This window comes from Camelus dromedarius, chromosome 3 (assembly GCF_036321535.1).
Source record: "Camelus dromedarius isolate mCamDro1 chromosome 3, mCamDro1.pat, whole genome shotgun sequence".
NCBI classification, from domain to species: domain Eukaryota; kingdom Metazoa; phylum Chordata; class Mammalia; order Artiodactyla; family Camelidae; genus Camelus; species Camelus dromedarius.
This window is the reverse complement of record NC_087438.1, coordinates 43,035,963-43,052,769: the sequence shown is the minus strand read 5'-3', so window position 1 is coordinate 43,052,769 and position 16,807 is coordinate 43,035,963. Positions and strand designations below refer to the sequence as shown.

The window sequence follows — 16,807 nt, the reverse complement described above, 5'->3', positions numbered from 1 at the left end:
GAAGTTTAATCCCTCAGTAAGATTTTTGGGAAATTTCCAATATATACTTAGTATCAATTTTATTAAAAATAAAAATACAGTGGAGGGGGAAGGTAGAGCTCAGTGGTAGAGCACATGCCTAGCATGCACAAGGTCCTGGGTTCAATCCCAGTACCTCCATTAAAATAAATAAATAAATGAACCTAATTACCCACCCCACAAACAATCTAAAAAAAAACATAAAGTAAAACAAAAAATATAATGCCAAATAACCTCCTTCTGAATGACTACTTTTTGTTCAAACATTATAAATAAATTTAGACTTCAGAATACGGTATAACAAGGAAATAACAATTACAATGTGGTAAGTGCTTTGCAGACATTATCCCATTTAATCTTCACAAATATCCTAAAAGTAGACAATATCATTATCTTCCTTCTCCAGGTAAGAAAATCGAGGTTTCTAGAAGTTATAGAGCCAACAGTCATGGCCTTTCTGACTTCTAACCACCATGCGATACTTTGTCTCTAATGTGTGAGTTATACATCAATTGTAAACAATGGTGCAGAATGGCAACCTAAATCTCATTTTATTTTTATTCTTTTTTAATAATAGAAAGGAAAATCTATGAACAGACAACCTGTGTTGGAGTGGCTCAAATATGCCCATGCATTTCTTAATCCATGTGCTTACATATTAAGCAACGATATTGTATTGCTTGCTTTTGGCATGACTCCTTTCATTCAACATTTCTCAAAAGTTCTAAAATGATACCAGTTTTCCAGTTGTGCTAAGTTTGTTTTTTCCCTTTCATATTCATAAGATCCAGTTTTGACTAGGATCTGGGGAAACCATTCTTACTGAACCAGCAGAGGGAGCCAATACACTAGTGATGTCTAACATGCGTAGGTCTTCAAACGGGAATGTATTTAAGAAAAGGGAGAAATGTGACAAAAAAAACCCAAAACCAAAAACAAACAAAAAAAACTTCAGAATCCCTTTTAAAGAAAACTACTGAAAATTCTATGAAAATGACGTTCCCTGATATGATGTTAAATGTGAGCAGGATTAAATAGGTACTATTCAGTTATATTTCGGGTAAAAAGTTTTAATGTTAACACAACTTCCATTTTAATTTAAGGAAATCTGTTATTAACAAAATAAACTTTAAACTACTAAATGTTATTACCTAACTGTCTTTCTAAAAATGTGAAAACAATATCAGCTGAGTGACACGGTAGCTAATAATATTGTTGATGTGATTTTAGAAAAAAGAAAAGTTAAAATTACAACCAATGACTTATTTGAAACACACATATACAAATTCCAGTGGTCCCTCAGAGTTCATTATAACAGGAATATATAGTATTCCATCATTTTTAGAAATAAATAAATACCCTAGGGAATATCTTTATGAAGGCAGCTCTTGGATAACTTGATCATATATATCACTGAAGCCTAAGATAACGGAACACAAACCTTTCCAAAGATGGTGTGCTTATTGTTAAGTTCATCTGCTCGACCCAGTGTAAAGAAAAACTGGCTGCCATTATCATGAGGGCCAGCATTTGCCATGGCAACCAGTCCTCTCCGATTAAAACGTAACCGTGAGTGGAATTCATCCTGAAGCATTGAAAAAAAAAGAAAAGAAGATTTAGTGAATGACCTCAGTTATAAGGCCCTTCATATTCATCTAAAAAGCAAGATCCCATACAACTTCTAAGCCAAAACGCTTCAGTTTTACTTAACTGATTTTTCACATATAATCAAATCCAGTAGCTGTTGTTCCTTCAATGCTATTAAATTTGACTTGACTAACCTGTAAGAATCCTCTAAATATACTCATCTCAAATTTAGCCTATTTTGTGGAAATCTGCCTATTTACACAGAGGAAGGGTACTCAACGGTAATGGATTTCTAAAATTAATTCTCCTATTCTTCCCATCTGCCAAAGCCATCTAAGCTTTTAGGACCTTCTACTTTTCCTCTAGGATAATTAGTTTTGAATCACTGCAGAGTCTTCAACTATTTCCTTCCCAACCCCATTCTAAATGTCATGAAACAACTGTTTTCTTATTTTTTAATTCAAGGACTCTAGTATGATTGTGTTATGTGCTTTACTGTGTTTTTTAAAGTCTTTAAGTTAAATCTTCTCTGAACTAGCACTGGTCCCATTTGCCAGTTTTCAAAAGAGCAGGAGTAAGCCCTTCTAAGGTAGTTTTCTTGCTGTGGTGGGGCTACATAACATGTACATTAGTCTTAGTTAATCGAATTTCTATCAAGACCTGAAATGACTAGACTCATTTATAATATAGCCATGTTATGTAATCAATGCTTTTCAGAAAGGAAGTTCTTTTTCCTTAATAAATTCTCAAGATATTTGAATTCAAAGGATCATAACTTTGTATATTGTATAAAAATAACTTAATTGAAAAACTTACCGAGATGATTGTATTACCTAAACATAATAAGCAAAAATCTCAATTTAGAAAGAAATTATCACAAAGATCTATTCTGTTACACCAAATAATAAAGGAGTGCATCCTACTAGATGAAGAATCTAAAATAATGAGATATCTCAATTTTTTAAATATAAAGTAGTCTAATAATGACATTTGAGACTTTTTAAAATAATCATTTCACATGCTCTAAGGCCATTATCATCTGAAAATTAAAGCAAACAGTTAAAGCATTTTTCTCAAGAATCATACAGTAACCTACCATAAAATTAAAGGACACTCCAGACACTCTATCCCATTAGTATAAATGTGAAGTTTGCCAAAATTCCCATATTTTAAGAGTTACTGATGTTTATTCATTCAAAAAACATAATACTGGTACCAACAGATTAATAAGTAACGTGTCCTTTAGCTTTTACTTGAACCCACTGTTATTTTTTAATATCTTAACTATGACATTAACTCTTTTTTTGTTTTTAGATCTATGTCGGCAGCTAACAAAGCATTGACCTCTCTTGATTAAAACTCACACCCTTTTCTAACATTTTTTATGTTGCTTCTATCTTCTGGTTCCCCTTGTGATTTCTTGTTATGGTATCCATTCTGTGCTACAAAGGTTTATGTGTACGATTTACAATGAATTCTGCTATGGACTGAATTGTGTCCCCACAAAGTTCATATGTTGAAGCGCTCAAGCCCAATGTGACTGTACTGGAGATAGGGCCTATAAGGAGATGAAAAAGACTAAATGACTTTGTAAGGGTGAAGTCTTAATCCAATAGGGCTGGTGCCCTTATAAGAGGAGGAAGACACCGGAGCGATCTCTCTCCACCATATGAGGACACAACAAGAAGGCAGCCATTTGCAAGCCAGGAGGAGAACCTTCACCAGGTACTGAATGTCAGCACCTTGATCTTGGACTTCCTAGACTCCAGAACTGCAAGAAGTAAATTCCTGTTGTTTAAGCTACCTGGTCAGATGTGTTTCGTTATAGCAGTTCAATATAAATTCTATATAGTGTTAAAAAAAAATGTTTGAAAATAGGATGGCATACGCAATGTTCTAAGAGTTGCAGAGATCAGACACAGTCGGATATACGTTTTATAGCCTTTTTTCTGACTCATATTTTCCTTACTACCACTTTTAACTCTACCTGAATTCAATCTAGCATGAAAGTTTGTGATAAGACAAATGAGAGAGAAAGCTTGACAAGGTCTAAGTGCTGCTCTTATTCTGTTTAGTCCTAAATGTGTAATAACCCTGATTTTGTGCACTGATGTAAAATGCATTTTCTTCTTGTAGGAAGCAATCATTTTCAATTAAGCAATCCAAGCTGACTTGAAAATTAATAATAATAAAAATTCAGTCTCACCTTGAACGGGGCTCCATAGACAGACTCTCCACCAGTCCCTGTGCCAGTAGGATCTCCCCCTTGGACTATAAAACCAGGTACAACCCTATGAAATATGGTGTTGTCATAATATCCTGGGGGAAAAAAATAAAAGTAATTTATCAATGTCTAAAACTAAGTGTATCTACAGTTAATACAACTAGTCACAAGATCTTTTTCCCCCAGAATGTTAAATAGGCTCCTAAACCAAAATCTTTTCTTTCCTACTTATAAAATATCTACTCAAAACAGCACAATTTCTATAGAACCAAGGTAGTTGTTGTTTTGTATCTATTTCCTGGATTCTCTCAAACTCTGGATAAACAGTTTTCAAAATAAAAATTAGACTTTTGGTAAAGCTCTGTGGTTCTCAACTAGAGGAAGGAGGAGTAGCAATTATGTTCCCTGGGGGACACTTGTCAATGTCTGGAAATATCTGGTTGCCACACATGGGAGATGTTACTGGATTCTAGTGGGTAGGGGTCAGGGATACTGGTAAACATACTACAAAACACAGGAAACCCCTACAACAAAGAATTACTGGCCCAAAATGTCAACAGCACTAGAGGTTGAGAAATCCTTGCAGAGATAAACAACTTATTTCCTAAGTCTTCCTAGTCTCCCCATGGAAAATTAATTTACACAAACAATATACAAATCCAAAATACATCAAAATTACTCACTGATTATAGGTCTAGCATCATCAATGCACCCTCATCAAGAAACTTTCAATAAATGAAACAAATACTCAACACAATATATAATTGAGCCCAACTAGACTCTTAGTAAGTTTGCTAAATGATTTATATTTATATATCATATATTATTTGGAAGCTATAAACATACAAGAGAGATCATATATGATCTCCTAATAGGTTGAGGTGAAGTCAATTATTGAGTGTAGTCATAACTCAATCCATGCTGAGGACTGCAAAGCAGAGAGATGCAAAGAGCATACACAGTTCCCTAAAGGCTTCACAGAGCTACAGAACTGCCTGACACCAGATTTCTGATCCAACAGGATTATAAACGTCTTTATTATTTATATACAACCTAACTGAATACAACCTAACTCATTCAATAACAAATACTAAGTGCCTACTGTGGGCCAGGCATTTTGCTGCTACAACTACTGACATCACTCATAAAGAACCGATGACATGGTTACTTTGTGATACTTTATTAGTCAAAACATGATTGTGGTTTATCATAATTAATAAAGTACTATAATACTGGAACTTGCAGACACCCTCATATTACTTAGATTTGCAAGCCATAATTGTATATAAAATCCACATTTTAAAACATGTGATCTGTAATCTAACAACTGTATCCAGTATATAGGATGGATTGGAAGAAGTTGATAGAAAGAGTAACTGATTTTTTCAATCCCTTCTCCCTTGAAGAACTGTTGGGCTATATTCACAAAAGCTCCCCAGTACAGTTCTCCTTGTGGTTGCAAATAGAAACTATAAAAACCAAGAAGTCGAAAAGTATCTCTCCTGCATCTCTAAGTAACCATTTACTCAGATTAACATTGTACATAGCAGTCAGGAGTTCTGAGCCTTGCCTCTTGTTAGCTATGCAACTTTAAACTCAATTTTCTTTCTTTTTTTTTTCTTCTGTTTTTTTCCTTCAATTGTGATATAATTGACATATAACATTAGTTTCAGGTGTACAACATGATTCAATATTTGTACATATTGCAAAATGATCATGGACAATAAATCTAGTAAACATCCACTATCATATATAGTTACAAATTTTATTTTACTTGTAATGGGAACTTTAAAGATCTACTCTGTTAGTAACTTCCAAACATGCAACACAGTGTTATCAACTATGGACATCATGCTGTATAGGCAATTTCTCATTATAAAACTAATAATATAAATTAACTTGGTGGTGTTCTGAAGATTAAGTAAGGTAACGTGGAGGTAACCTATAAATTTTCAAGTTCAACACAAATAATAAACTTAATTATTTTCACTTAAGCTCTACAAATTCATATTCAAATCTGAATATAAAACACATACCAGTCTATATCAAAAAAAGAAAATAATCCTTGAGGCTCAAATGTGCAGCCAATCAACATTTTTTTGAGCACATGATCAGATTCACTTTTTCAAATGGGATCACTTCAAATTCCAGTATGAAGAAATGACTAGAAGTGACAAGATTGAATAAAAGAGGGAGCAACTGCTGTCCCAAGACAGGAGCATGGCTTATCTTGAGATGCACAGATTCAAGAATTCTCTAGGAAGCAGGATCTTTAAGACTCAGAGATCTATTATATGTGAGGGAAGGGATCATGAAAGAGGTCTTTACTACTGTGCGTTCAAATTGGGAAAATGGTCAAAACGATACAAATTATCACTTATAAGATGAATGAATTCTGAAGACTGAACATACAGCATGGAGATTATAGTAATAATACTGTACTGTATACTAGACATTTGTAGATCATGTTCTCACCACATACACACACACAAAAAGGTAGCTGTGTGATGGGATGGATTTGTTACTGAACGGTGATTGTGGTAATCATTTTACAATGTATATTTAATCATCACATTGTACACCTTTTAAAAACCTTTTAAAAATGACATTGTCTATATACAATTTTTGTCAGTCATACCCCAATAAAGCTGGAAAAAAACGACTAAGAACCTCCCTTTAACTGTGAACACCATTTTAAGTGAGAGCTGTATCTGAGGCTGTGCTCCCATGGCTCATTTTTATTCATTTGCTTTTTAATTTTGGAAACTGTACCTTTAAAAAAAATATGAATATTAAAAGATCTAAAAATATTATGACTTGTTTAAATCATATAATCAGTGAATTAGAATGAGGTTCTCTGAATTAAATTTTTAAAACCTTGACTTTATTCATTTAGGAGCATCTTAATTTAACTCAGAGTCTTCTCAAGCATCTTGTTAGCCTTCACAATAATTCTATTTCTTACCTGTTCAATTAAGAGACTTGCTCGGTTATTTTTTTATTATTTTCCTATTCTTTTTCCTTTCTCCTTATATTCTCAGAAATAGGGAAATGTTTTTTTGATGTTATAATTAAGCTTCATCAACCCCTAACTTAAGAACCTTATTTCTTCTTCACTGTCATATTATATCCAGATGTTTTCTGTTTCTTCCATTCACCTGGTCATGGATTATAATTCACCATTTATTCTTTCTATGTTTTTATACTTTCATTCTTCTGTAAAATTTGAGCTATTGATTCTTCAAAACTTCTTTCCAGAAACAGTCTGGCTTTTCTGTGTCTACTGTGTTTCATGGCTCTGTTGACAGTTACTTGAGGCTTCTCTGCCTGAACTACCTGTCTGACTCAACTTCCTTCCTGCCTGCCATAGCAATTACTAATAATGGTCTTTACAGATGCCTTCTTTTCTCTTTTTCTTTCTAGTCAGTTTGGGGGTTTTTTGTTTTGTTTTGGAGGGTTTGTTTTTGTTTTTTGGTATAGGTATTTTTATTTCTTAAGTCTTCACCTGGTAATTTACCTATTTGTCTAACTATCTATTTGGGGAGCTCTCACTGTACCCTAATACAGGTTATTTTGTGCTCTCCTTCATATTTTGCTTTTGACTCAAAATGCTATTTTCTGATATCTTGATTAACCCTGCCTATCTCTAAAAATCAGATATAATTTAGAAGGACGATGATTTGCCAACACTGGAGATATTTGAAACAATATGCAGTATATTCTGAAAGTCAACAAGCTACAAATGTTTAGAACATTTAATTCTACAGAATATAGGAATATAGAATAAGTTATCTATATAGGAATATAAAATAAATAAAAACATTCTACAGAATAAAAGAATATTTTGAAGGGAAAAACACTCAAGTAGATGTAATTCTGTAAAGTTTGTTAGAAAGAAAAACAATTATTTTACATCTCAAATATAAGAATCATTATTGACATTGATAATAACATCACTGAATGGTGCATGGAAGGCTTAATGGAGAAAGTAGAATTTCAAACGACATTAAAAAGTGAGTTGACTTGAACAGTACAGAAAGGAAGAGAAAGTAGTCCAAAAAGGCAAGTGAGGATATGAGAAGATTCAGGATATGAAGGAGGTATGAGTGGAAATAGGAAGGAACTGCTTAGGCAGTAAAGATTATAACCAACTGAAGGCACATAGATATTTAGTACAATAAAAAATAAAGTTGGAAAGCTAGGAAGCTAAGCTGCCTGAGGATTCAACTACCAGGTGAATAAGTGTGAGGGTAAAGTGATTAAAAACGAGAGGAAGGAAGATGAGGTAAAAGGCAATTATAATCACACAGCTGAAATTCAAAGCAGTCTGGCAAAGAAACTGGCAAATTTGGTTTTACACTAGTTTAGTTTTAGCTGATAGTGGAAGACTTGAGTAAAAAAGTCCACTAGGCAATTAGATCTGTAAATTAGACCTCAGGTGAGACAAAATGGCTGGAATTCTAAATTTGCTAGCCATTTGGATGGAAGTAACAACTGAAACATAAAGACAACAGACGACTAGAGGCAATCTTAGGGATGCTCACACTTAGACAATGAAAGAATGAAGTGCAAAATGACCAAAGAAACCAAAAAGGATCAAAGTATTATTTGCTGAGATAAATTTCTCTATTAAAGAGATAAAGATTTATTGGGCGGGACTTTTCATCTCCTCTCTCCATTTCCTAGCACATAGCCCCAGACCTTATCAGTCATATCAACTCCCATCATTCATTACCATCATTTAACACTAGTTTGCACCATCGTGGAAAAATATGCTGCAGTTTATCTTTAAATTAACAAAAGTTCTTCTACAGAATAAAACTCAAGAATTATAATTACCTTCCAAACAAAGCTGAATGAAATTTCTGCAAGCTTTAGGAGTCTCTTTTGGCCACAATTCTATATCAATCTCTCCAGCTGTAGTTTTCAATAAAACCTGTAGAAAGCATATAACATTGTTAAATTAAATTATCATTTTGCTTGATAATCAGTTGATTGGCTGCTCACCTTGAAGCATTCAGTACTGAGTTTTCAACTTAAAAATAAAAATTAGAAACTTTGCTTGGCTTTTGCTATCTTCAACAAATTTCAAATATTCAGTGCAAGTCATTATATATTTTTATCTTTCAAACACTATTTTTGGAAATAATTTAGGCTTTAAGAAAAAATAGCATATATGTTTTTTAATCACAGGAAAAAACCCTCATTCATCTCAAAATCAATAACATAAATTTGGTTTTTTGGGTTTTTTTAACTTTTTTTTATTGAGTTATAGTCATTTTACAATGTTGTGTCAAATTTCAGTGTAGAGCACAATTTTTCAGTTAGACATGAACATACATATATTCATTGTCACTTTTTTTTTTTTTGCTGTGAGCTACCATAAGATCTTGTATATATTTCCCTGTGCTATACAGTATAACCTTGTTTGTCTATTCTACATTTTGAAATCCCAGTCTGTCCCTTCCCACCCCCTACCCCCATAAATTTGTTTTAATTAAGAAAGTTTCCCACGGCAACTTCTTCCAATAAAATTGTAGCAAATTAAGAAATTCAAAATCTATCACAGGAAATCACAATACTATAAGACAATTTTACAATTACCTTTTAACATAAACACTCTACTTTTTCATTCAAAATCATGCCATTCCTTATTTACAAAGGAACATTCTTGATCTAATTCTGGGTTGTATATTACTAAAATGCTATGTCTTTAAATTACCATCTACAGTAAATAGCATCTTTTGGTAGCCTCCTTCCTACAGCTCATGAAGGCGGTTACTCTTTGGTGGAACCAGCCATCTGGCAACAACCAAAATCCCTACTGAGCCTAGAGGAGGAAACAGCTTATAACTGTCTTATTAATAACAACAAAAAACCAAAAAGAATGTTAGCTGGAATTCAACTTCTCTAGTATTACATACCCTACCCCCATCCCTACTCAGTGTACCAAAGGAGATCTATGCCAATCCATGATCAATGATTTGTGACCATCACAATCACTTTTGCTACAATTGTCTTTCAATTTCTGTTTCAGAATCCCAAATTATACTGTCACAAGTTATATCACATTGATGAGTTTATTGTATCTTTTGGGGCTTTTACTAGCTACATATTTCTTTTACAATTATGCTTCAATGACCATGGGGGTGGGGTGGAGGATCTGAAAATATCTATATTGTGGAGGCTTTTCAAATAGTTTCCTTAACCCTTAAAGAAATATGAAAGAACTAGAAATGCAAATGTACATGATTTTCTCAATCCATTACACTTTCTCTATGAAAAGAAGGGAACATTTATTGAGCGCCTTCCATGTGTCAGCTTCTCTGCCAGACACTACGTATCCTATCTCACTTAATTCTAACCTACAAGGTAGGTATTATTGCTCCTATTTGATTTATGAAGAAACAGAGACTCAGATAAAGTAACTTTATCCAAGGTCTCACAGTAAACAAACTAAGCCAAAGGCCATCTGGCTGCAAAGCCCATGCTTTTTCTATACCACCATAGTGCCTCCACAAAGTTCTCCATAAATTCCACGCTACACTGGAAAAAAGGTCTATCAATCTCTAGGGCCTGCCACATGTCTCACAAGAAATCCTCAAGTTACCCTGGTCACAACTTATTTGAATAGAGAACAGTGCCAAAGTCAAAAGCAATCATACATTGGTTGGACATGAGCAAGGCCTTCTAACTTGGTTTGGGATGAAACAATGCCCAAACGAGATACTCCATATTGGATGGTGACAAACCAATCCAACTGGATTCCCAATCTCCAGGGAAGTATACATTTGGGATGCAAACTGAGAGGCTGAGTAACTCCCTCTCCCTCAGACTGTATCTAGAACAACCCTGTGTAACACCTTCTGATTTTCCATGAGGCCTGATGTACCTCCCAATCTTAAAAGCACAGTATACCTAAAACAGACAATGCCCTGTCTACCTCTTCATCCTTTGTATACTAGAAATAAACTGCTATTGTTAAAGGGAACCTAGACATGTCCCCTCATCTTTGCAACTTTAAAGCAGTGATCTCCAAACTCTTGGTTAACTGTGCATCTCTATTAGCAAAGGAGAAAAGGGGGGTGGGAAGGGAGGTAAGGACTTGGAACATACATACCCAAAAAATACGTATTTAAATCCCACATGTACTACTATATTACTCTAGTATTACAAAAGAGTCACACAAAATAAAAATTTCAAGCCATTACATAAAAATACTATTTTAAAATAATTGTTAATTTGATTTTATTTACTAATGATACAATGAAACTTTAAAAAAAAAACAGCTTTATTGAGATAAAATTCACATATCAAAGATTTACTCTTTTAAAGTGGTTTTTAGCATAACCCACATTGTTATACAACCACCACCACTATCTAATTCCAGAACATCTCATTACCCCAAAAAGAAACACTGTACTCATTAAGGGTCACACCCTATTTCCTCCTACTGGCAACCACTAATCTACTTTATATCTCTATGGATTTGTCTATTGAACATTTCATAAATAGGCATACCTCAGAGATACAGTAGGTTCAGTTTCAAACCACCACAATGAAGTGAATATTGCAATAAAGTAAGTTACATGAATTTTTTTGGCTTCTCAGTGCATATAATGGTTATATATATGTATAATATAGTCTACTAAGTATGCAATAGCATTATGTATAAAAAAACAACATACATGCCTTAATTAAAGAATACTTTATTACTAAATATTGCTAAACATTTGCTAGTCATCTCAGCCGGTCATAATCTTTCTGCTGGCAGAAGGTTTGAAATACTGCAAGAATTACCAAAATGTTGGATCAAAGACTTAAACATAAGACAAGATACAATAAACCTCCTAGAAGAAAACATAGGCAAAACATGATCTCACATACATCTCAAAAATGTTCTCCTAGGACAGTCTACCCAAGCAATAGAAATAAAAGCAAGAAAAAAACAAATGGGACCTAATTAAACTTACAAACTTCTGCACAGCAAAGGAAACCAGAAGTAAAACAAAAAGACAACCTACAGAATGGGAGAAAATTTTTGCAAAAGATAAAACTGACAAAGGCTTGATCTCCAGAGTATATAAGCAGCTCATATGACATAATAAGAAAAAACAGACAACGCAATCCAAAAATGGACAGAAGACCTAAACAAGCAATTCTCCAAGGAAGACATACAAATGATCAAAAGGCACATGAAAAAGTGCTCAATATCACTAATTATCAGAGAAATGCAAATCAAGACTACAATGAGGTATCACCTCACACCAGTCAGAATGGCCGTCATTCAAAAATCCACAAATGACAAATGCTGGAGAGGCTGTGGAGAAAGGGGAACCCTCCTACACTGCTGGTGGGAATGCAGTTTGGTGCAGCCACTGTGGAAAACAGTGTGGAGATTCCTCAAAAGACTAGGAATAGACTTACCATATGACCCAGGAATCCCACTCCTGGGCTTGTATCCAGAAGGAAATCTACTTCAGGATGACACCTGCACCCCAATGTTCATAGCAGCACTATTTACAATAGCCAAAACATGGAAACAGCCTAAATGTCCATCAACAGGTGACTGGATAAAGAAGATATGGTATATTTATACAATGGAATACTACTCAGCCATAAAAACCGACAACATAATGCCATTTGCAGCAACATGGATGCTCCTGGAGAATGTCATTCTAAGTGAAGTAAGCCAGAAAGAGAAAGAAAAATACCATATGAGATCGCTCATATGTGGAATCTAAAAACAAACAAACAAACAAAAAGAACAAAACAGAAACAGACTCATAGACATAGAATACAAATTTGTGGTTGCCAAGGGGGCAGGGGGTGGGAAGGGACAGACTGAGATTTCAAAATCTGTAGATACTGACAGGCATATGCAGAATAGATAAACAAGATTACACTGCATAGCACAGGGAAGTGTGTACAAGATCTTGTGGTAGCTCATAGCGAAAAAAAAATGTGACAATGAATATATGTATGTTCATGTATAAAAGAAAAATTGTGCTCTACACTGGAATTTGACACCACATCGTAAAATGACTATAACTCAATAAAAAAAAGTTTAAAAAAAGGAATGGAAAAAAAGGTTAAGATAGCAAATTTTGTTATGTATATTTTTAAATAAATAAAAAATTAATAATAATTACCAAAATATGACAGAGACACGAAGTAAGCAAATGCTGGGAAAATGGTGCCAAAAGACTTGCTCAAGGCAGGATTGCCACAAGCCTTCAATTTCTAAAAAATACAACACCTGTGAAGTGCAATAAAACAAGGTCTGCCTGTAAATGGAGTCATATAATGCGTGCGCTTTGTCTTGCTTCTTTCATTTAGTAGAATGTTGCTTACAGATTGGAGAGGTTCATCTTTCTATTCTATATACTTCGTTTTTAAATGTCTTGAAAATCACAATAGCATTATGTTCTTACTGATAAATATGTCAAGGTAGAGAATACATTGATGACAAAAGTTCACCATTAACAATAATAGAAACCCAAAGTTCAAATGATCTTCATAATAATTTCCAATTTTTGACAGACTTCCCATGCTCCACCTTTTTTAATGATTTGCTTATATTTACATTATTAGTATTATTCTGAGAGCTGGTTTAGTTAATCTAGATAGCATTTAGATGGAATGCAAATTCATCTAGCAAGGCATTAGGAAAAATTACATTATGATATATAAAAACTGACTGACTGAATAACTGAATTTATATGTTCCTTTATATGTATAAACAGTATTGCATTTAAACAAAGGCAAAAATAAATTTATAAACAGAAGTATGCACATTTTCACCCTGCATCCCATGGGTGGTTTGGCACATTCCCTGAAGTGTGCACTCACTAGTTTAGAAACCACTAAAGAACAAACTAATGCACATCATCCCTCCCTCTCCAGGCTCTGGAGTCAGGCTGTCCGAATTCAAATACTGACCCACGTATGAAGGGAAAGGGAGCTTCCTTACCTTGGACATATCAGACACTACTATGACTCAATTTCCTTATCTAAAAACAGGGTAATAACTGAAAAAGCAATGGATCACTGAAGAAATCAAAGGAAAACTCAAAAAATGCCTAGAGACAAATGAAAACAGATATATAACATGCCAAATTTACACGATGCAGCAAAAGTATTTCTAAGAGAGGTCACAGCAATACAGGCCTACCGCAAGAAACAAGAAAATCTCAAACAATCTAACTTTACACCTAAAGGAACCAGAAAAACAAATGAAGTACAAAGTTAGAAGGACGAATACAATGAAGAACAGAATGGGAAGAAATAAAAGAGAGACTAAAACACAACACAAAAGATCAGTGAAATGAAGAACTGGTTCTCTCAAAGGATAAACAGAAATGACAAACCTTTAGCCAGACTCATGAAGGAAAAATGGAGAGGGCTCAAACAAATAAAATCAGAAATGAAAGACAAGTTACAACTGATACCACACAAATATAAAGGAGCATGAGAGACACCCTGAACAATTATATGCCAACAAACTGGACAACCTAGAAAAAAATGGATAAATTCCTGGAAACACACAATCTTCCAAGACTGAATTATGACAGAACAGAAAATCTGCAGAGACCAATTACCTGTAAGGAGACTGGATTAGTAATCAAAAACTCCCAACAGACATAAGTCCAGGACCAGATGGCTTCAGTAGTGAATTCTACCAAACATACAAAGAAGACTTAATACTTCCCTTCTTAACCTCTTTAAAAAAAAAAATTAAAGAGACGGGAACATTTTGAACATATATTCAAAAAGTCTCAACAAAAATATTAGCAAACCAAATTCAATACATGAAAAGGAACATACACCATAATCAAGTGGGATCTACTCCACGGATGCAAGGGTGGCTCGGCACTTGCAAAACCATCATGACACACCACACGAGCAGATGAAAGATGAAAACCCTGCGGTCATCTCAGTGGACGCAGAAAGGGCATCTGGCAAAATTCAACACCTATTGTTATGACAAAAACTCTCAACAAAGCGGGTATAGAAGGAATTTACTTCAATGTGATTGAAGCCAAGTATGACAAACTCACAGCTATCATACTCAATAGTGAAAAGCTGAAAAATGTTTCCTCTGAGATCAGGAATAAGACAAGGATACCCACTCTCCCCATTTTCTTTCAACACAGTACCGGAAGTCCTAGCCACAGCAATTAGGTAAGACGAAGAAATAAAAAGCATCCAAATTGGATAGGAAGAAGTAAAACTGTCACTATCTGCAGCTGACATAATACTATACAGAAAACCCTAAAGACTTCAGCAAAAAAATTGTTAGAACTAATAAATGAATTCAGTAAAGTTTCAGCATACAAAATTAATACACAAAAATCTATAGCATTTCTATACATTAATAACAAACTATCAGAAATAGATATCAAGAAAGCAATCCCATTTACAAGTACACCAAAAACACCCAAAAAAACAAAAAACAAAAAACACCTAGGAATAAATTTAACCCAGGAGGCAAAAGATCTGTATCCTGGAAACTACAAGACATTGATGAAAACACTGAAGAAAGGTACAAAATAAGTGGAAAGATATTCTGTGCTCATGGCTGGAAAGAATTAATATTGTTAAAATGTCCATACTATCCAAAACAATCTATAGATTCAATGTACTCCCTGTCAAAATTCCAATGGTATCTTTCACAGAACTAGAACAATTCCAAAATTTGTATAAAACCACAAAAGATCCCAAATGGCCAAAGCAATCTTGAGAAAGAAGAACAAAGCTAAAGGTATCACATGCCCTCATCTCAAATTAAACTGCAAAGCTAGAGTAATCAAAACAGCACGGTATAAAAACACACACACAGATCAAGAGAAACAGAATAGAGAGCCCAGAAATAAACCTACACATACATTGTCGACTAATTTACAACAAAGGGGGCAACAATACACAGTGAGGATACAACAGACTTTTTGATAAACAGTGCTGAGAAAACTGAACAGCTGCATGTAAAAGAATGAAACTGGACCACTATCTTACACTCATAAAAATAAACTCAAAATGGATTACAGACTTGAATGTAAGACCTGAAACCATAAAAGTTCTAGAAGAATACATAGGCAGTAATCTCCTTGACACTGGTCTTAGCAATTTATTTTTTAATCTGACTCCAAAGCCAAAGTTAACAAAAGGAAAAATAAACAAATGGGACTACATCAAAAGAAAAGGCTTCTGTATGGCAAAGGAAACCATGAACAAAATGAAAAGGGAATGCATTGAATGGGAGAAGACATTTGCCAATTATATATTGAATCAAGAGTTAATATCCAACACAACACTGTAAACTGACTATAACTCAATAAAAAAAGAGAAGTTACTTAAAAAAGAGTTCATATCCAAAATACATAAAGAACTTATACAACTCAATAACATAAAAACAATCTGATTAAAAAATGGACATGAACCTTAAGACATTCTTCCAAAGATATACAGATGACCAATAGGCACATGAAAAAATGTTCAACATCACTAATCATCAGGAAAAGGCAAAACAAAACAAAACCACAATGAGATACCACCTCACACCCATCAGAATGGCCATTATTAAAAAGACAAGAAACAAGTGTTGGTAAGGATATGGAAAAAAGGGAACCCCTGTGTACCGCTGGTGGAAATATAGATTGGTGCAGCCAGTATGGAAAATAGTGTGGAGGTTCTTCAAAAAATTAAAAACAGAACCACCATAATACCCAGCAATTCCACTTTAAGATATTTATCTGAAGGAAATGAAAACACTAACTGGAAAAGATATATATACCCTATGTTCATGTAGTGTTATTTACAATAGCCAACATATGGAAACAATCTAAATGTCCAATAACAGATGTATATAAAGAAGACATACTATGTATACATACATACATACATACATACATACATACATACATACACACACACACACACACACACACACACACTAGAATACTACTCAGTTATAAAAAA

The 16,807-nt window shown here is 34.1% G+C and overlaps 1 protein-coding gene across 2 annotated transcripts in view; it reads right to left on the bottom strand.

The window, feature by feature from the left end:
• Positions 1–16,807, bottom strand: part of CWC27 (CWC27 spliceosome associated cyclophilin) — a 196,165-nt gene that overhangs the window by 175,769 nt on the left and 3,589 nt on the right. For both annotated transcript variants that reach the window (XM_031445941.2, XM_031445938.2), the window contains exons 2-4: positions 8,669–8,765; positions 3,812–3,924; positions 1,460–1,603 (exon numbers count right to left, since the gene is read on the bottom strand). In XM_031445941.2, the coding sequence (XP_031301801.1) occupies positions 1,460–1,603; positions 3,812–3,924; positions 8,669–8,765 (354 nt within the window). The remainder of the gene's footprint in view (positions 1–1,459; positions 1,604–3,811; positions 3,925–8,668; positions 8,766–16,807) is intronic.